General features: G+C 39.8%; 1 protein-coding gene across 1 annotated transcript in view; it reads right to left on the bottom strand.

Annotated features, from left to right (window-relative positions):
* The window catches only part of LOC124988463 (cytochrome c oxidase assembly factor 7), a 31,656-nt gene extending 10,143 nt beyond the window's left edge, over nucleotides 1-21,513 (bottom strand). The window contains exons 1-2 of the mRNA XM_047557951.1: nucleotides 21,293-21,513; nucleotides 18,146-18,286 (exon numbers count right to left, since the gene is read on the bottom strand). Coding sequence (XP_047413907.1) covers nucleotides 18,146-18,286; nucleotides 21,293-21,398 — 247 coding nt within the window. The 5' untranslated portion in view covers nucleotides 21,399-21,513. The remainder of the gene's footprint in view (nucleotides 1-18,145; nucleotides 18,287-21,292) is intronic.
* Nucleotides 21,514-21,985: the final 472 nt, after the last annotated feature.

The raw sequence follows: 21,985 nt of genomic DNA, 5'->3' as shown, positions 1-21,985 counted from the left end.
AAACAAAGGACTTAAAACCTGCAAACTGGCACCTGACGCATCACTGCTCCCCATCTTGGGTGATCATCTTGACCTGGTCACTGGTTTGGCAGGGCCTTGTTGTCTTGTCCTTCACCATTTGTTTCAGCAATGCTCCTCAATTTTCTTGGTAAGACCAGTTTTATATAAACAAAAATTTTCCTTGCTTTTTTTCTTGTCATAAATTTTCATGTATAAATGTATGTTTGTCAGCATTTTGTTTTTGTATTCCTATGAAATACAATTCTTCATATTTATCATTTAAAATAAAATCTGCAAACTACAGTAACAGAACCATATCGATGTTTATAGCAGTTCAACTCACAATTCCTCAACTATGGAACCAACCTAGGTGTCCTTCAACAGATGAATGGATAAAGAAAATGTGTTACATATGCAATGGAATGTTACCCAGCTTTAAAGAAAAATGAAATTATGGCATTTGCTGGTAAATGGATGGAGGGGGAAAATATCATGCTAAGCAAAATAAGCCAAAACAAAAAACCAAAGGCTGAATGTTTTCTCTGATATGTGTATACTAATTCATAATAAGGGGCAGGGGGTGCTAGAAAGAATAGAGTTATATTAGATAGAGGGGAATGGGTATAGAGGTAGGAAGGAGAATGAAACAGACATTATTACCTCATATGACTGACTGCATTACTGATGTGATCCTACAATATCTACAATCGGAAAAGTGAGAAATAATACTCCATTTATGTATGCTTTATCGAAATGCATAAATGCATTCTACTATCAATGTATAACTAATTAGAATAAAAATATTTTAAAGAAAAGACCAAACATGAATCAAAGGCATAGACAAAGGAGCAGAGTTACAAGCTAAAGGCACAGAAAACCTATTCAGTGAAAACAATAGCAGAAAATGTCTCAAATCATGGGAAGGACATGGACATCCAGAGACAGAAGGAATTTAGAACTATAAATAGACCTGACCCAAAAATAATCTCTCTACATCACATTAAATTGCCAAAAGTACAGAAGAAAGAATATTGAAAGCTGCAATAGAAAGTCACGTATAAAGGCAAACCATCAGAATAACAGATTTCTCAGCAGAAACTCCAAAGGCCAAGAGGATATGGAATGATGTATTTCAAGCCTAGAAATAAAATACTACATCTAGCAAAGTTACTATCCTTCAGAATTGAAGCAGAAGTACTCTCCAAGATAAGCATAAACTAAAGAAACCTATGACTACTAAACCAGCATTACAGAAAATATTTAAAGGAATCCTACACACAAAAGAGGAAGCAAGCCAGTCAATCACAAGAGCACAGGAAAGAATAAAACTCATTAGAAGACACTGATATGAGGGAGAAAGTCTTATATTTACATATATATTGCAGCAGTCTTTGTTCATTTGTGTGAATACTAGTTACCAAATTTTCCCTCAAGTAAACACTTTCTTTGGTATTTCTTATAGCATAAGTCTGCTAGTAACTCATTCTTTATGTTTTTATTTCAAAATGAATTTATTTACTTTCAATTTTAACTCATTTTAATTCAAGATAATTTAATTCACAATAAATTCATTTAGCTTCTCGGGGCGATCCAAGATGGTGGCCTAGAGGGAGACTGCACCCCCTGTCGCTCCAGAACCCAGGAGTTAAGAAGGGGAGGCATTGAGAGACTCGGACTGAAATAGAGCCACGGGTGAGTCTGCCCACTGGGTAAAGCTCGGCCCGGGGGGCAGGCCCAGATAGAGGTGGCTTATCGGAGCCGGGCAGGGCAGCTAGAGTCATCCACAGGCAGCCCTGCGCACTCCGGCGGTGGGCCCCGCCCACACAGCCAGCTTCTCCAGGTTCTCGGAAGGGAACTGGCCCGCTGGTGAGAGCCTTTCTGACCAGAACAAGCTCCGAGTCCCGGAGCCAGTGCAGCTCAGCGTACTCTGGCACGCAAGCAGATTCAGGGTCCAGACAGGGCAGCCAGAGACTTCCCCAAGTAGTCTGGACCCCTGCGGTGGGAGGTGCCGTTCAAGGCTAGCCTCTCGGAGCTGACCGCCCAGTGAGAGACTTTCTACATAGAACCAGCCACAAGCCCCCGAACCAACGGAGAGCCTCGATCCGCAAACAGCCTCTGGGATCAGGGCAGGGCAGCCAGACACCTCTTCAGGCGGCTCTGCCCACTCCGGCTGCAGGCTCTCTTCTCGGGGCGATCCAAGATGGCGGCCTAGAGGGAGACTGCACCCCCTGTTGCTCCAAAACCCAGGAGTTAAGAAGGGGAGGCATTGAGAGACTCGGACTGAAATAGAGCCACGGGTGAGTCTGCCCACTGGGTAAAGCTCGGCCCGGGGGGCAGGCCCAGATAGAGGTGGCTTATCGGAGCCGGGCAGGGCAGCTAGAGTCTTCCCAAGGTAGCCTTCCACACTCCGGCAGTGAGCTCCTCCCACACGGCCAGCTGCACGGTGCAGGCCCACAGTGAGAGCATTTCAGCACAGAGCCAGTTCCAAATCGTGGAACCAGTAGGGGGCTAGGGGCAGTTTTCTTCGGATACGCTGCTTTATCAGATTCCTCCAAGACATCAGGCTACTGAAGGCTGGGAGGTGATACACTGGAAATCTACCGGGACACTATAAGCCAATAGTGGAAAACTGCAATATCTCAGGGTCCCACTGACAACTGACCAATATGAGAAAACAAGGGAAGAAAATGTCCCAAACAAACCTAGATACTACATCAATAAAACCCAATGACAGCACAGCAGAAGAAATGTCAGAAAGGGAGTTCAGAATGTACGTAAATAAAACGATCAGGGAAGCAAATGAGGAGATGAAAGAGCAAATGCAGGCATTGAAGGAGGAGATGAAAGAGCAAATGCAGGCATTAAATGATCGCACCAATCAACAGTTAAAAGACCAAATACGGGAAGCAAGAGATCATTTCAATAAAGAGTTAGAGATACTGAAAAAAAACCAAACTGAAATACTTGAAATGAAGGAAACAATAAACCAAGTTAAAAACTCCATAGAAAGCATAACCAATAGAATGGAGCACCTGGAAGACAGAACCTCAGACATTGAAGACAAATCATTTAATCTTGAAAGCAAAGTTGGCCAAACAGAAAAGATGGTAAGAAATCATGAACAGAATCTACAAGAATTATGGGATATCATGAAAAGGCCAAATTTAAGAATTATTGGGATTGAGGAAGGCTTAGAGAAACAAACCAAAGGAATGAACAATCTATTCAATGAAATAATATCAGAAAATTTCCCAAATCTGAAGAATGAAATGGAAAACCAAATACAAGAGGCTTATAGAACTCCAAACATCCAAAATTACAACAGACCCACACCAAGGCACATTATTATGAAAATACCTAACATACAAAATAAAGACAGAATTTTAAAGGCCACGAGAGAAAAGAATCAAATTACATTCAGAGGGAAACCAATAAGAATATCAGCAGATTTTTCAATCCAGACCCTAAAAGCCAGAAGGGCCTGGAACAACATTTACCAAGCCCTGAAAGAAAACGGATGCCAACCAAGAATCTTATACCCAGCAAAACTTACCTTCAAATTTGACGATGAAATAAGATCCTTCCATGATAAACAAAAGCTAAAGGAATTTACAAAAAGAAAGCCAGCATTACAGAACATTCTCAGCAAAATATTCCATGAGGAAGAGATGAAAAACAACGATGCAAATCAGCAACAGGAGGCGCTAGCCTAAAGGAATAGCCAAATAAAGGAGAAACCAAATCATGTCAAAAACAAATATGAGTCAATTGACTGGGAATACAAATCATATCACAATAATAACCCTGAATGTTAATGGCCTGAATTCATCAATCAAAAGACACAGACTGGCAGATTGGATTAAAAAGAAAAATCCAACAAAATGCTGCCTGCAAGAGACTCACCTCATAGAAAGAGACACCCATAGACTAAAGGTGAAAGGATGGGGAAAAACATACCATGCACACGGACACAGCAAAAAAGCTGGAGTATCCATCCTCATCTCAGATAATGTGGACTTCAAACCAAAACTAGTCAGAAGGGATAAAGAAGGACATTACATGCTGCTTAAGGGAAGCATAAATCAGCAAGACATAACAATCATAAATATCTATGCCCCGAACATTGGCTCATCCACGTACGTCAAACAAATCCGTCTCAATTACAGAATTCAAATAGACCACAACACAATCATACTAGGCGATTTTAACACACCTCTCTCACCACTGGATAGATCGTCCAAACAAAAATTGAATAAAGAAACTATAGATCTCAACAACACAATCAGCAATTTAGACTTAACAGACATATATAGAATATACCATCCAACAAAGAACGAATACACTTTCTTCTCAACAGCACATGGATCCTTCTCTAAAATAGACCATATTTTATGCCACAAAGCTACTGTTAGCAAATACAAGAAGATAGAGATACTACCTTGTACTCTATCAGATCATAATGGATTGAAATTAGAAATAAATGACAGAATAAAAAACAGAAACTTCTCCAATACTTGGAGACTAAATAATACACTATTATACGATGAATGGATAACAGAAGACATCAGGAGGGAAATAAAAAAATTCTTAGAAGTAAACGAGAACAAAGACACATCATATCAAAATCTCTGGGACACTATGAAAGCAGTACTTAGAGGAAGATTTATTTCATGGGGTGCATTCAAAAAAAGAAGTAGAAATCAACAAATAAACGACTTAACACTACAGCTCAAAGCGCTAGAAAAAGAAGAGCAGACCAATACCAAAAGTAGTAGAAGACAGGAAATAGTTAAAATCAGAGCCGAAATCAACGAAATCGAAACAAAAGAAACAATTGGAAAAATTAACAAAATAAATAGTTGGTTCTTTGAAAAAATAAATAAAATTGATAAACCCTTAGCCACACTAACAAAGAGAAAGAGGGAGAAAACTCAAATTACTAAAATTCGGAATGAACAAGGAAACATCACAACAGACACGAGTGAAATACAAAACATAATTAGAAGCTATTTCGAAAATCTATACTCCAACAAAACAGAAAACCTCGAAGACATCAACAAATTTCTAGAGACATATGAATTACCTAAACTGAACGAGGAGGACATACACAACCTAAATAAACCAATTTCAAGCCATGAAATAGAAGAGGTCATCAAAAGCCTACCAACAAAGAAAAGTCCAGGACCAGATGGGTTCTCAGCCGAGTTCTACAAAACCTTTAAAGAAGAGCTCATTCCAATACTCCTCAAACTATTCCATGAAATAGAAGAGGAGGGAACCCTCCCAAACTTGTTCTATGAAGCCAATATCACCCTGATACCTAAACCAGACAGAGACACATCGAGGAAGGAAAATTTCAGAACAATATCCTTAATGAACATCGATGCAAAAATTCTCAACAAAATTTTAGCAAATCGCATACAAATATATATTAAAAAGATAGTGCACCACGATCAAGTGGGTTTTATCCCAGGGATGCAAGGTTGGTTCAACATTCGGAAATCAATAAATGTCATTCACCATATCAACAGACTTAAAGTTAAGAATCACATGATTATTTCAATAGATGCAGAAAAAGCATTCGATAAAATGCAGGACCCCTTCATGCTCAAAACACTAGAAAAAATAGGGATAGTGGGAACATTCCTTAACATTGTAAAGGCCATCTACGCTAAGCCCATGGCTAATATCATTCTAAATGGTGAAAAACTGAAAGCATTCCCCCTAAAAACTGGAACAAGGCAGGGATGCCCTCTTTCACCACTTCTATTCAACATCGTCCTTGAGACTCTAGCCAGAGCAATCAGACAAACCAAAGAAATTAAAGGGATACGAATAGGAAAAGAAGAACTCAAACTATCCCTGTTCGCTGAGGACATGATTATATATTTAGAGGAACCTGGATTCCACCAGAAAACTTTTAGAACTCATAAGTGAATTCAGTAAAGTAGCAGGTTACAAGATCAATGCTCATAAATCCAATGCATTTTTATACATAAGTGATGAATCTTCAGAAAGAGAAATTAGGAAAACTACCCCATTCACAATAGCATCGAAAAAAATAAAATACTTGGGAATCAATCTCACAAAAGAGGTGAAAGACCTCTACAATGAGAACTACAGAACACTAAAGAAAGAAATTCAAGAAAACCTTAGAAGATGGAAAGATCTCCCATGTTCCTGGATAGGCAGAATTAATATCGTCAAAATGGCTATACTACCTAAAGTGCTATACAGATTCAATGCAATTCCAATTAAAATCCCAATGATGTACCTTGCAGAAATAGAGCAAGCAATTATGAAATTCATCTGGAAGAATAAAAAACCTAGAATAGCTAAAGCAATCCTCAGTTGCAAGAGCGAAGCAGGGGGTATTGCAATACCAGATCTTCAACTCTACTACAAAGCAATAGTAACAAAAACGGCATGGTATTGGTACCAAAATAGACAGGTAGATCAATGGTACAGAATAGAGGACATGGACACAAACCCAAATAAATACAATTTTCTCATACTAGACAAAGGTTCCAAAAATATGCAATGGAGAAAAGATAGCCTCTTCAACAAATGGTGCTGGGAGAATTGGAAAACCATATGCAATAGAATGAAATTAAACCCCTATCTCTCACCCTACACAAAACTCAACTCAAAATGGATCAAGGACCTTGGAATCAGACCAGAGACCCTGCATCTTATAGAAGAAAAAGTAGGTACAAATCTTCAACTTGTTGGCTTAGGATCAGACTTCCTTAACAGGACTCCCATAGCACAAGAAATAAAAGCAAGAATCAACAACTGGGATAGATTCAAACTAAAAAGCTTTCTCTCAGCAAAGGAAACTATCAGAAATGTGAAGAGAGAGCCTACAGAGTGGGAGAATATTTTTGCCAACCATACCTCAGATAGAGCGCTAATTTCCAGAATCTATAAAGAACTCAAAAAACTCTACACGAAGAATACAAATAATCCAATCAACAAATGGGCTAAGGAAATGAACAGACACTTCACAGAAGAAGATGTACAAGTAATCAACAGATATATGAAAAAATGTTCAACATCCCTAGTAATAAGGGAAATGCAAATCAAAACTACCCTAAGATTTCATCTCACCCCAATTAGAATGGCGATTATCAAGAACACAAGCAACAATAGGTGTTGGCGAGGATGTGGTGAAAAAGGAACACTCATACATTGCTGGTGGGGTTGCAAATTAGTGCAGCCACTCTGGAAAGCAGTGTGGAGATTCCTCAGAAAGCTTGGAATGGAAACACCATTTGACCCAGCTATCCCACTCCTTGGTCTATACCCAAAGGACTTAAAATCAGCATACTACAGAGATACAGCCACATCAATGTTCATTGCTGCTCAATTCACCATAACCAGATTGTGGAACCAACCTAGATGCCCTTCAGTTGATGAATGGATAAAGAAACTGTGGCATATTTATACAATGGAATATTACTCCGCAATGAAGAATGATAAAATTATGGCATTTGTAGGCAAATGGTCGAAATTGGAGAATATCATGCTAAGTGAGATAAGCCAATCTCAAAAAACTAAAGGACGAATGATCTCGCTGATAAGCGGATGAGGACATATAATGGGGGTGGGAGGGGTTAGCATTAGGTTTAGGGTTAGGTTTAGAGTTAGGCTAAGGAGAGCGGTAAGAATGAAGGAAAGAAGGACTGTATAAAGGCAAAAGGGTGGGAGGGGTGGGGGGGAAGGGAAAAAAAAGAAACATCATTACCCTATGTAAACGTAAAAAAATAAATAAAAAAATAAATAAATAAATAAATAAATTCATTTAAATTGAAGCTTGATTTTTTTTTTCTTTCAACATTTAACAAATGTTCTTTTGTCTTCTGGCTTACATTACATCTGATGAAGAGTCAATGGTAATTCTTACCATTTTTCCCAAGAGTGCGTCTTTTTTCTGTCTGCTTTTCAGATTTTCTTTTCATCTTTGGTTTTAAACAAATTGACAATAATGTATCTACAGGTGATTTTCCTTAGTCATCTTACTGGGTTCACTGAGCTTCATGGCCTGTGGGATAGTATTTTTCATCAGATTCAAACACTATTCATCTGTTATTTCATAAATATTTTTCTACTCCAATTTCTTTATGGAATGCTAATACATGTTAGACTGATGGATACTAAACCAGAGGCTGAGGCTCTGTTCTTTTCTGGCTTTTTCTCTCTTTGCTTTGGTTTCGATAGAAGTCATAGTTCTATCAAGTTCATGTATCTTTCAAATATGCTGATGTTTTTCTTCTCAAGTCTCTAATTTGCTGTTAACACTGTCCAGTGAGCTTTTCATTTTCAAATGCTTTTTAAAAAAAACATTTTTAGCTGTAGATGGACACAATATCTTTATTTATTTCTTATGTGGTACTAAGAATTGAACCCAGTGCCTCACACATGCTAGGCAAGCACTTTACCACTGAGCCACAACCCCAGCTCATGTTTTTCAAATCTAGAATTTCATTTGGTTCTTTTTAAAATAGATTTAATTTCTTTAGATTCTTCAACTCATTACAACCACATTTTATTTAAACCCTTAAACATATTTATTGCACTCATTTAAATTTTAATTAATTCCAATAATCTTTGTCATATCTGGGTATGTTTCTATTCACTACTTTTTTCCCCTTTTAATAATTATACTAAGACTTTGTAGATGATACTTTGTTCACTCTGAATTTTAATATATTCCTTTCAATACTCCTAAATTTTGTTCTGGAAAGTAGCTAACTTACCATCCTGAACCTTTAGAGACTTCAAAAACAGAACACCTAAAATAGTCTACTACTATGGTATGGCCTTTATGGAGTCTCAGTAGAATGCCTGTGATGGACAGTAAGGCTCTCCACTCCGAATAGTTGGAATCCAAACCATTCCCAGCACTATGAAACCTCTAGAACCACTTTTCAGCTGACAGCATGCTAGTAGAGTTTTGTTGTTGTTTGGTGGTACTAGGGACTGGACTTGAACACTACCACTGAACTTCATTCCCAGCACTTTTTGCTTATTCTCACACAGGGTCTTATTAAGTTGCTCAGGCTGGCCTTACTTGCAATCCTCCTGCCTCAGCCTCCCAAGTGGCTGGGAATACAGATGTGTGCCACTGTACTTCCCCAGTAGGTTTTCATTGCAAGCTCTCTCAAGAGCCTATGCATGTACAGCTTAACACAAGGCTGAGAGTACCCCAAATGGATTTCTGGAACTCCTCTATCTAGCTCCTTCATCTCTAATATCCTAACCTGCAAACTCCAGTCACCATTGGCCAAAATTTGACCTCTACCTTCTCAGGTCAGCAAGACTACTAAGGTCTGCTTCGCTTCCATCTCTCTGTGAAAGGACCTCTAGGAAGAAAGCCAAAGCAATCATGAATGTAGCTCACTTATTTACTTCCTTTTTCTCAAGGATTACAGTACTGCAAGGCTTATTGTCCAATGTCTGAAAGCATGTATTTCATGTTTTATCCAATCCATGGTTTAAATTATAAGAAGTTCATTTTCATTGCCTTATGGAAAGATTGAACATCTGCATTAATCTCTAACTGTAATCTAAACAGGAGAGGAAGGTGGAGGGTGGCTTGGAAAGAATGCTGAGAGTGAACAGGGAAAGATAAAAGACAGATTTGAGACATATTTTGGAAATAAACTGGTCATGAGCTACCAAGTAAAAACAGACACAATGTACTAAAATGGAGGACAATGTGAAGGCATAATAAATTAGAGGAAAAATAAAACAATTGAGAATTCCACACAGGGCTTGTTAAATTTGAGATGCCTATGAGAACTTTAAGCAGAACTGTCTGTACATAGTCAGCTATTTACACCTGAGTCCACAAAGATGGTCTTGTAATCATCATTAACTTCTGAGTTTTCATTTCCTCCACTAAAGTAATTCCATTTCTTTTTTTTTTTTTTTTTTTTTTTTGGTGCTGGGGATCGAACCCAGGGCAAGGCAAGCACTCTGCCGACTGAGCTATCTCCCCAGCCCCAATTCTATTTCTTACAAGATGAAATTGAGGACATTTAAATAGTAAGAATAAAAAAAAAAAATCCTCTGTTGTTTTCACCACCTAGAGACCATTACTCTTTTTTTTTTTTTTGCAGTACTGGGGATCGAACTCCGGGCCTTGTGCTTGCAAGGCAAGCACTCTACCAGCTGAGCTATCTCCCTAGCCCTCTAATTTTTGGTATGTTTTTTCCCAGGACTTTAGAATTTCTAGAGTTCTGTCCTGTTTTTGCATACTGTAATCATGAGCCTGCCTCACTCCTTCTTAGAAACCTTTCTTAACATTTGTTTTATTGGCTGCAAAACATTTCAAACAGATATATCAGAATTACTTTCAATTATCTTTTGTTGGACACTTAGATTGCTTCAAAAAACAGTTCACATTCTGCAATCAGAAAGGATCAGTGTGCAGATAGTAAATATTATAGTGAATGTCTCCTGATCCTGATATGCATACAGACTCACCAGCCACTGCGAGTTCATCAATGGGAGTACACTACCAAAATAGTTAAAGGTGGTAGGTTAAAGTGCATGTCACTCTAAAATAATTTTTAAATGGACTGAATTTGTTGGCTACCCTCACTTGCATAATTCTTTTCCTTTGTCAGAATTCCAGAACTAATTTTTCTTTTTAATATTGCATTGTGAGGGAATATAATCTTAAGGTATTGAGGAATATTTCTCTTAGGATAAAAATGCCTTTAGATTACAGAATTTCATTCTACTGATTCTTCCTACAGGAAACTTTTTGGTAATGATAATATACACAATGAATTTAGCTTTTATTTTTCTCCTAGGATGGGGGTTGGCAAACTATGGCTGGCTGTCCAAATCTAGCCAACCACCTATTTTTGTAAAGCTCCCAAGTTAAAAAGGCTTTTTTAAAAACACACATTTAAATGTTTGGAAAAAATGCCATATTATGACTGTGAATATTCTGTCAAATTTAGATTCTAGTACCCACAAATAATTTTATCAGAACACAACATGTTTTGGTTTACATATTGTCTGGGGCAACTCACACCACAATGGCAGTTTAGTGGTTACAACAGAGACCATGTGGTTCACAGAGCCCAAATTATTTACTATCTAGCCCTTGATAGAAAAATCTTCCAGAAATCTGTAACAGGAACTTAACAAAAGTCATTTTAAACACTAATAGGAAAGAAACTGCCTTTCCCTTATTTTCTTTTGCATCTATCTAGGCTACTCATTATTCTAAGTATTTTGTGGTTTTCATTTGTTAAAATTTTGAAACTTCTAAGTAATCAGATGGTTTTAGCACAAATTTTTTTTTTTTTTTTTTTTTTTTGTGGTGCTGGGGATTGAACCCAGGGCCTTGTACTTGCAAGGCAAGCACTCTACCGACTGAGCCATCTCCCCAGCCCCAAGCTTTAGCACAATTTAAATGTCCACGGACACTAGGTTATTCCTCATTTCTTGTTACCATAAACAATGCTGCTGTAAACACTTTCGTATTTGTCTCCGGGTATAGGTTTATGTGAAAGGTGGGCCAATTATGTCACATTGTTTTCTAAAGTGGCTGGTTCTGATTTATGTTCCACCAATAGCCAATAAATTTCCTTTGGATCTACAGTCTCTTCAAAACTTGGTATTATCAGATTGTGTGTGTGTATGTGCGTGTGTATGCCTAATTTAAATTCCTTTGCTTAGTGTACGTGCGTGTGTATGCCTAATTTAAATTCCTTTGCTTAAATATCATTAAACATTTTTTTCATGTTTACTTCTTAAAAAAAAAAAAACAGTTCAAAGCTACTGGGCATGGCAGCATACACATGTAATCTTGACTACACAGGAGGCTGAGGTAGGAGGATCACAAGATTAAGGTCAACCTAGGCAACTTAGCAAAACCTTGTCTCAATTTTTTAAAAAGGGGTTTGGGATATAGCTAAATGGTACAGCATGTGCCTAGCATGCATGAGATCCTGGATAAAAAAAAGTCTGAAGATAATTCATTGATGGAAACATATGGTCAAAAACTCCTTGAGTTTGTCTAACTGGAATCTCAGGTAACCTTTGCAGCAATCAGTATTAACTAGACCCTATTCACATTTGGAGAGTAGTTTAAATTTAGCAAAACAATCAGATCCACAATTTAATTTGATGCTCAGAAAAATATTATGAAGACATAAGCATACTTCATTGCCCTCAATTTGTCAATAAGGAATTCATAGCTCAGGGAATAAAAATGCCAATTAATGCTCAGGATTAAAAATGGACTATTTGCTCTCTAGTCCTAATATTCTTTTGTAGAAGTAGTTTTTAGCCAGTCTGTGTCAAGGATGGACACTGGGTATATTTTCAGAAACAGAAAGTTAAACAAAAAACCTATACAATCTTTGGTTTAGAACTAAGGAGGGGGAATCAATAATATTGGTGTTTGGGGGGTTTTCTGGTCTTTTTTGTCAGTGAGCTAAGGGTTGAACCCAGGACTTCACGCATGTGAGGTAAATGCAAATTTAAGGCCAACTTGGTAATTTATCAAGACCCAGTTTCAAAAATAAAAAAGGCTAGAGATATAGCTCAGTGGTGAAGTATCCTGGTTCAATCCCCAGCATGGGGGAGGCAGGACCTGGGGAGACAGCCAAGTAGCAGAACTTGCACAGCTACTTAAAAAGTTCTGGGTTCAATCCCCACACCTCAAAAAATAAATAGATTAAAAAAAAAAAAAAGAGCTGGGGTATAGTTTAATGGTAGAACATGTACGTGCCTAGCTGCATAGACCCTGGGTTCAATTTCTAGTATAGGGGAGGTGAAGACGTGAACCTAGCATGGCACTGACATAAAACAGATATCTAGGCCAACTGGACAGAATGGAAAGCCCAGAAGTAAATCCATGTATTTATGGTCAATTGATCTCTGACAAAGGTGCCACAAACACATAATGGAGAAAGGACAATCTCTCCAATAGTTAGGAAAACTGGATATCCACATGCAGAATGACACTAGATTCTTATCTCATAACATATGTAAAAATCAAAGTAAAATGGATTAAAGACACTAGGTATGGTGGCACACACCAGAAACTCAGAAGGCTAAGGACCTTAAGTTTGAGGCCAGCTGTGTTTCTATCAGGGAGATAGAAACTCAAAATAAAAAGTAAAAAAGGCTAGGGATATAGCTCAGCAGTACAGGGCCCCTGGATTTAATGTCCAATACAAAAAAAAAAAAAAAAAGGGACTTAAATATAAGACTCGAAATTATAAAACTACCATGAGAAAATAGTGATGGAAAACTGAGACAACACAAATAAATTTTAAAAAAATACTATATGTTCACAGACAAGAATATCGTTAAATCGTGCATATGGCGCATACCTGTAATCCAGCGACTCAGGAGTCTGAGGCAGGATTGCCAAGTTTGAAGCCAGTCTCAGAACTCTGTGAGGCCCTAAACAACTTTTTGAGACCCTGTCTCGAAATTTTTTTTAAAAAGAGGGGGTGCTGGGAATGTAGCTCAGTGGTAAATGCCCCTGGGTTCAATCCCTTGTACAAAAAAAAAGGAATATTATTAAAATATCAATTATACTCAAAGAAAAAAGCAACTGAAGATAACACAAATAAATTCTAGTAATGATTTTTTGGCTATGACCCCAAAAGCACAGAAACAAAAGCAAATAAGGCAAATTTGTCATAGTGTGCTTTCTTTTTTAAATTTTGGTATGAGGGACTGAACCCAGGGGTGCTTAATCACTGAGCCACAAACCCAACCCTTTTTATTATCATCATTTATTTCAAAACAGGGTCTTGCTAAGTTGCTTAGGGCCTCATTAAAGTGGTTGAGGCTGGCTTTGAACTTGTGATCTTCCTGCCTTAGCTTCCCAAGCCACTGGGATCATAGTCTGCTTTCTGCTACTATAATACAATACCACAAACCAGGTAATATTTTTTTCTTGGCAGTGGTGAGGATCAGACTCAGGGCCTTCCTTGTGCATAATGAACAAGCATTCTATTACTGAGCTACATCTCCTGCCCTGGATACATTATCAACAAATAGAAGTTTATTTGGTTCATTGTCCTGGAGTCTGGAAGTTCAAGAACATGAACCAGCATCTGGTGAGGAGTCTGGAAGTTCAAGAACATGAACCAGCATCTGGTGAGGGCTGCTGTGCTACTTCATAACACAGCAGAAGGGCAAGCAAGCACATGCAAGGGGGTGAAGGGTGGGGAGAAGAGGGCCAAACTTACAGCAAATCCACTCTTGCAATAATTAACCGAATTCCATTTATGAAGGAAGAAACTTTATTATAACCTAATCATCTCTTAAAGGTCCCATCTCGCAATACTATTATAAAGGCAATTTAAAAATTCAACATGAGGGCTGGGGTTGTACCTCAGTGGTAGTGAGCTTGTTTCTCACATGTGAGGCACTGGGTTTGATCCTCAGCACCACATATAAATAAATAAACAAAATAAAGATATTGTGTCCATCTGTAACTAAAAAGTATTTTTTAAAAATTCAACATGAGCTGGGTGTGGGGGCACACGCCTGTAATCTCAGTGATTTGGGAGGCCAGGGCAAAAGGATCTCAAGTTCAAGGCCAGTCTTGGCAATTTAGTGAGACCCTAAGCAACTTAGCAAGACCCTGTCTCAAAAAAAAAATAAGAAGGCTTGTGGATGTAGTTCAGCAGTGAAGCATCCCTGGTTTAATCTGCAGTACAAAAAAACAAAACAAAACAAAAACCAACATGAGACAGGTGCAGTGGCACACACCTATAATCCCTTCCCTCAGTGGGCTGAGACAGGAGAACTGCAAGTTCAAGGCCAGCCTCAGCAACTTAGCGAGGCCCTAAGCAACTCAGCAAGATCCTGTCTCTAAATAAGATACAAAAAAAAAAAAAAAAAAGCCAGGGATGTGGCTCAGTGGTTAAGTGCCCCTCCATTCAATCTCTGGTACCAAAAAAAAAAAGGGAGGCGGGCTAGGGGTGATAATCATTTTACAATGTCTTAGTGATAAAATGATCCTGAGTTTGATCCCAGTATCACAAAATGAAAAAAAAAGGAAAGAAAACAAAACACAACTTGAGTTTTCAAAGGGATATCAAACTAAGAAGCTCTCTTACAGCAAAGAAAACAACAGAGTGAAGAGACAGAATGGAAATCATACATCCAGTAAGGGGTTAACATCCAAAATGTAAAGTATAAAATATATAAGGAACTCAACAGCAAGAAAATAACCAATTAGGGGTTGGGGATGTAGCTCTAAAGCACTTGCCTAGCATGCACAAGGACTTGGGCTCAATCCCCAGCACTGCAAAATAAAATAAGAAAATGACCAGTTAAAAAAATGAGCAAAGGACATGAATAGACATTTGTCAAAAAAAGACATATAACTGGCCAACAGATAATGTGAAAAAATGCTCAATGTTACTAATCATCGGGAAGTGAAAAGCAAAACCACAAGAAGATATCATCTCACAGCTGTTATGTTGATGAGGATATGGAGAAATGGGAACCCTTAAACACTGCTTGTAAGAATATAAATTGGTACAGTCCTTAAGGAAAACTACATATATCCCAGGAACTTGTGGCCTGAGACATAAGGGTGTTCAAGTTCAAGACGAGCCTCAGCAACTTAATGAGGTCCTAAGCAACTTAATGAGATCCTGTCCCAAAATAAAAAATAATAGGAACTGGTGATTTGATGTGGTTCAGTGGTTAAGCACCTCTGGGCTCAATCCCTGGTACCCAAAAAAGAAATGAAATTAATGTCTCAAGGAAATATCTGCACTCCCACAGTCACTGCAGCATAATTCACAACAGCCAAACTATGGAATCAATCAAAGTTCCTATCAACAGAGGAATTGATAAAGATATATACATAGTGGCATAATATTCAGCCTTTAAAAAAGAAGGGAAATCTGTCATTTGCAACTTGCATGAATCTTTATGTCCTTATGGCAGACATAATGCTATGTAAAATAACTCAGGCACAGTAAAACAAAGCATGAGCTCTATTATATGTAGAATCTAAAAAGGCCAACTCACAGAAGCAGAGGGTAGAAGGGCAGTTGCTAGCATCTAGGGAGATGTTGGTCAAAGGGTACAAAGATTCAATTAGGTAGGATGAGTAAGTTCTGGAGAGCTAACATACAGCAAGGTGACTACACTCACCATACACTTGAAATGTGATAGGAGAGTAGATCTTAAATGGTCTCACCACTCACGGAAGTACAGTAACTATGCAAGGTGATGAATACATTACCTTGATTGTGAAAATCATTTTTACAATGTCTACATATCCAAGAATCACATATACAGCAAACATAGAATATTTGTCAATTATTAAATACTTTAGTAAGCTGGGGGGAAAATTAAAAATTAAAAAATAAAAAACACTGGGCATAGTGGCGCACACTTGTAATCTCAGCAACTTGGGAGGCTGAGGCAGGAAGATCATAGGTTCAAAGCCAGCCTCAGCAACTTAGAGAGGTTATAAGCAACCTAGTGAGACCCTGTCTCAAAATAAAAAATACAGCTGGTGATATAGCTCAGTTGGTAGAGTGCTTGTCTTACAAGTACAAGGCCTTGGGTTCAAATCCCCAGCACAAAGAAGAAAAAAAATAAATAAATAAAAAAAAAAAATAAAAAAAAATAAAAAATAAAAAATACAAAGGTCTGGGGATGTGGCTCAGTGATTAAGTGCACCTGGGTTCAATTCCTGGTATGTATGTATGTATGTGCAAATGAATAAACAAACAAACAAACAGACTACCACAGACCCTATGTTCCATGTAAAAGTCAAAACAATCAAAACAACTCCAAAAATTAAAGACATCCTCTTCATCAAACTTTCACTGAACATTTTCCTAACCAGGGTTGGCTGGGAATGAGATGAACAATCATTACCTTCCAGAAGCTTATTACGTGATGAGTAAAAAAAAAAAATTAGCTTCCTGTCAAAGTCATATTCCCTATGTGGTGGTTTTAAAATATATCCACTGGGGACTGGGAGTATAACTCAGTGGTAGAGCACTTGCATAGCATGCATAAGGTGTCCTGAGTTCTATCTCTAGCACTGCAAAAAATAAAATATGTCCATAAATTCTTTGATACTCCTTCCTTTAAGGATTGTAATTTAAGTCCTTGCTTGCTAGCATGGGCTAGGCTTAGTGACTCACCTCTAATATATAGAATGTGATGGAAATGAAAAACGTGGGGGCTGGGGTTGTAGCTCAGTGCTAGAGCACTTGCCCAGCAAGTGTGAGGCACTGGGTTTGATTCTCAGCACTGTAAGTAAATAAATAAAATAAAGATCCAAGAACTATAAAAATATATATTTAAAAAGAAAAGTGTGTGACATCCAAAGAAAGATCATAAAGACACCGTGGATTCTACCTTGCTCTCTCTTGGATTACTCAGTGGAGGAAGCAATAGACCATATCAGGAGATACTCAAGTAGCCCACAGAGATCCACATCACTAGGATCTGAGGTCAAATAACAGCTGATAAGGAACAGAAGCCTCTGCCATCAGTCACATGGAGTAGTCATCTTAGAACTGGAATTTCAAACTCTAAGCAAGCCTTCAAAATGACTACAGCCCTAGCTTCCTGACCAGAGTCTTGTCTGCAACTTCATGAGATCCTGAGGTATCCAGGTAAACCACTCCCAAATTCCTGACCCACAGGAATTATTAGGGTAATTAGTAATTTAGCAAAAGATAACTGAAACACCACTCCAGTGATAAATAAAATTAGAGCATGAGGAGAAAAGAAAGAAAAAAGGGAGTAATTACTGATCTCTTATTCTGTGCCAGGCACATGCTGATGCTTTTATCTACATTTTCCTTTTTAATCCTCACAACAATACTACAAAGCAAGAACTGTTTCCCCCTATTTCACAGGTGATATAACTGAGTCCCAGAGTTAGTGACTAGCTCAAGATCTCACTACTTGCAAATAGCATTCTCTAGGTTTTGCTTAACTTAAAGGCTGTGCTCTTCCCCCATCACTCTGAACTCTTTATCTCCAAATGTTCCTGCAATGTGCTCCACAATACCTATGAGGATCTGTGAAGAGAGCTCAGCATAAGGTTTGGGTATGATAACAAGCAATGGCATCAAAAAGGGGAGACCAAAGAAAGCAGGCCCCTCCTTACCTTTTCCAGTCACATAATAGGCCCCCAGTTTGTAGCAGCTATCGCTGTGCTTGTTCTCTTCACAGTTGAACTTCAACACCTTGGCGGCCTCATAAAAATTCTTCTGGATCCCTTCCAAATAGTCCACCAGCCGATAGCAACCTGAGGAAAGGGCAAGAGGTGTTCATGTCTGGGGCTACTGCTCAGCAGTGGGGAGGATCCAGTGTAGCAGGTCAGACTGAGTTATTTAGGATGGACCCCTGTTCTCCTGAAGTGTGGCAAACTGACCTTACCACAAAGACTGTACATGGTATTCAGTCATTTCCATAAGTGGCCTTTTCTCCCCTTCCCCAAGGATTTAGCAATGTGGACTGGGGGAGAACTTGGCCCCTGCACTGGCTCTACCACTTGCCACTGCTGGTCCAAAGACTTACTGACTTCCATGGCAAAAACAGGCTAATGGGCTAATCTTGTGGCAGCAAGAAAGAAATGTGATGTAATCTCAGCAGCTAGGGAGGCTGAGGCAGGACGATTGTGTTCAAAGCCAGCCTTAGCAAAGTGAGGCGCTAAACAACTCAGTGAGACCCTGTCTCTAAATAAAATACAAAACAGGGTTAGGGGTGTGGCTCAGTGGTCCGAGTACCCCTGAGTTCAATACCCGGTACCTAAAAAAAAGAATGAAATGTGGCGAAACTGCACCTTATTCCTTGGCCAGGCTGGAAACATGGCAGCTACCACAGGAGCTAGAAGCTGGCTCTTTCTCCTTGGCAGTCTCCTAGTTCCAGTACTTCCCTTCCTTTTTTTTTTCAAGGGGGCGGGGAGAGTACCCAGGAAAAAACCCAGGGATGCTTAACCACTGAGCTACATTTCCAATCCTTTTTATTTTGAGACAGGGTCTTGCTGAATTGCTTAAGGCTTCACTAAGTTGCTGAGGCTGGTCTCAAAACTTTTGATGCTCCTGCCTCAGCCTCCCAAGTCCCTGTGCTTACAGGTGCGCATCACCATGCCCTGCAAACCTCCTTCCTTAAAATCTCCTTCCTCTCCCTTCCTTTTCATCCCCAACATCATCATATGTCATATCTCATTCACTTTCATTCCAAAAATATTTGAGCATTTATGCAGATATGCAGATGCTGGGAATATAGCCATTTGTCCAACAAAAATTTACATTCTAAAGGAAGAAATACAAAAAGATAAGCAAAGAAGTGAACGGAATGTATTCAAACAATAATAAATGTTTCAACTGAACTAAAACAGGATGATAAGCTAGTAAGCACAGAATGGGCAATCAAAGAAGGTATTAAGGCGAGTCTCACCAAGGATTGTGCTGAGCTGAGATTTGAATAGGGAGAAAGCACTAGCTATTTAAAGACAATGAGAGCAGGGCACGTGTAGCTCAGGGGTAGAGTGCTTGCCTAGGAGGAACAAGGGCTCTGGGTTCTCAATCCCCAACACTCCCCCCCAAAAAAAAAAAAAAAATTCTGACTACACATCCTGACTTCAACCTTCTAAAGGAGCTCGTTCTTCTCCTACCACCTGCTTCATTTCAACAACCTGGGATTAGCCCTATAGACTGCCCCTAAAAACCCTGCTCCTCAACAACGCCAATTCCTCTAGGGCTGGGACTAGCTCTCAAAAACAATCCTCCCAAGCAGTTGGTTAGCTACAAAACATGGTGAAGTCACATCTGGAAACCAGACTGCAAGCTCTAGAAGGCAGGATGTGCATCTTTCTTCCTCCTTTAAAAAAATAACTAGTGCAGGACATGGCTTGAGCACACACATGTAATCCCACCAGCTCAGGAGGCTGAGACAGGAGGTTCTAAGGTTCAAAACCAGACTCTGCAACTTAGCAAGGCTGTAATGAACCTAGTGAGACACTGTCTCAAAAATAAAATAAAAATAAAAAAGCTGGGGATGTGGCTCAGTGGTTAATCATGGTTGGGTTCAATCCCTGGTACCAAAAAATAAAGTAGGAAGAAAACCATCCAAAAACACAGGCTGCTCTGGATAGTTCCCTCTGGATACCGTCATTCACTCATATACTCAATCAACTCAATCTCCACACAGTACTCGGGAGCACACGCTGGCCTCAAGGCTTTCTCACCAGCTATTATATCTGCTTGGCAAAAATCTGCATGGTTCACCGGGTGCAGTGGTGCATGACTGTAATCCCAGCGACTGAGATTCTCCTGAGTTCAAAGCCTATTTCAGCAACTTAGCAAGACCCTGGTCTCAAAATAAAATACAAAAAAGGCTGAGGATGTGGCTCAGTGGTTAAGCACCCCTGGATTCAATCCCTGGTGTAAAAAAAAAAAAAAAAAACACAACCTTGCATGGTTTACTCCCTTACCTTCTTCAAGGCTTCTTTCAGGGCTTCTTCAAGCACTATTCAAATGCCAGTTTCTGGGGATATAGCTAAGTTGGTAGAGTGCCTGGCTCGCAAGCACAAGGCCCTGGGTTCAATCCCCAGTATCAAAAAAAAAAAAAGCCAGTTTCTCAATGACTCCCTTGTCCGATGGCTCAATTTACAATCATCCTCCTAAACTCCAGTGGTCCTTCACCCTCTTTAAATCCCATTGCATTTACTAGTTTCAAACCCATCATTTCATTCATTTCCTGATGTTTACTGACCGATTCCCCTACTAGAATGTAGGTTCCTTGAGGACAGGGAATTTCGTCTGCTCACTAATGTATCCCCAGTTCCTTGATCTTTTTTGGGGGGGGCGGGGTACTGGGGGTTAAACTCAGGGGCACTCAACTACTGAGCCACACCCCTAGCCCTATTTTGTATTTTATTTAGAGACAGGGTCTCACTGAATCGCTTAGCGCCTCACTTTTGCTGAGGCTGGCTTTGAACTCCCGATCCTCCCACCTCAGCCTCCTGAACCGTGGCGTGTGCCACGACGCCCGGTTCCCTTGATCTTAAGTGCCCGAACATGTCCCGTCCCCATCCCAGCCTGCAGGGTCCCAGTGTTCATTCCCCCACTGTGCGCTCTGCAGGTCCTGCGGCACACAACGCTCCTCCCACCACACACAAGGTCCCAAGTGTCCCGCAGACCTGGTCCCCACGCGTCCTCAGCCCGACACGTGACCCCTTCCAGATTCCCTCAGAGTTCGCCTACTCAATCCCACCCCTACGTGTCTCCAGTGCGCCGGCGGCGCTCACCTTCCGGGTCCTTCTCGCGATAACACTGGTAGTTGCACTCCACTTCCATGTTCTCCAAAAATGACTTCACTTGCTCCTCGTCCTGGAAGTCCACCAGCCCCGCCATGACTCCGACTCCTTCAACCCGTGGCGGTCCGGCGCTCCGCCCACGGTCACGTGAGCTCGCGGGGCGGAGCCTGAGGAGGGCGGGACGCTTACGTCTGAACTCGCCCGGGATTTGCAGAGACCGAGGCACCAGCCTGTGTTTCCCGTCAGCCCTCCGGCTGTTAAAGTCTGGCAGCCGCTTTTCCTCTACCCACCCAAGTCCTGAAACTGGTGCCGGTGTTTCCGCAGGCTTTCTCTGTGGCCTTAATGACTTTCAACCTGTAAGCATTTATCCATTCTTCGGTCCATGGGTTCTTTAGTTCGGTAATTCCTAAGCGTAGTGTGCTTCACCCAGGTGTTTGGTTTTAGGGATGTGAGAGGTCTTCAAAAAGCCTGTAGTTCATGGGAGAACATTTGCTTATTAATTCAGCAAGCTTTTTTATTTTATATATATATTTTTTAGTGTTCAGTGGACCTTTATTTTTATTTATTTTTATGTGGTACTGAGGATCGAGCCCAGGGCCTCACACTTGCGGGCAAGCGCTCTACCACTGAGCCGCAACCCAGCCCTCAACAAGCTTTTAGAGTACCTTCTATATGGCAGGTACA

This window comes from Sciurus carolinensis, chromosome 1, assembly GCF_902686445.1.
Source record: "Sciurus carolinensis chromosome 1, mSciCar1.2, whole genome shotgun sequence".
Classification (NCBI taxonomy): Eukaryota; Metazoa; Chordata; class Mammalia; order Rodentia; family Sciuridae; genus Sciurus; species Sciurus carolinensis.
Note: the sequence above shows the minus strand (reverse complement) of the source record. Positions and strands in the feature narration are given on the sequence as shown.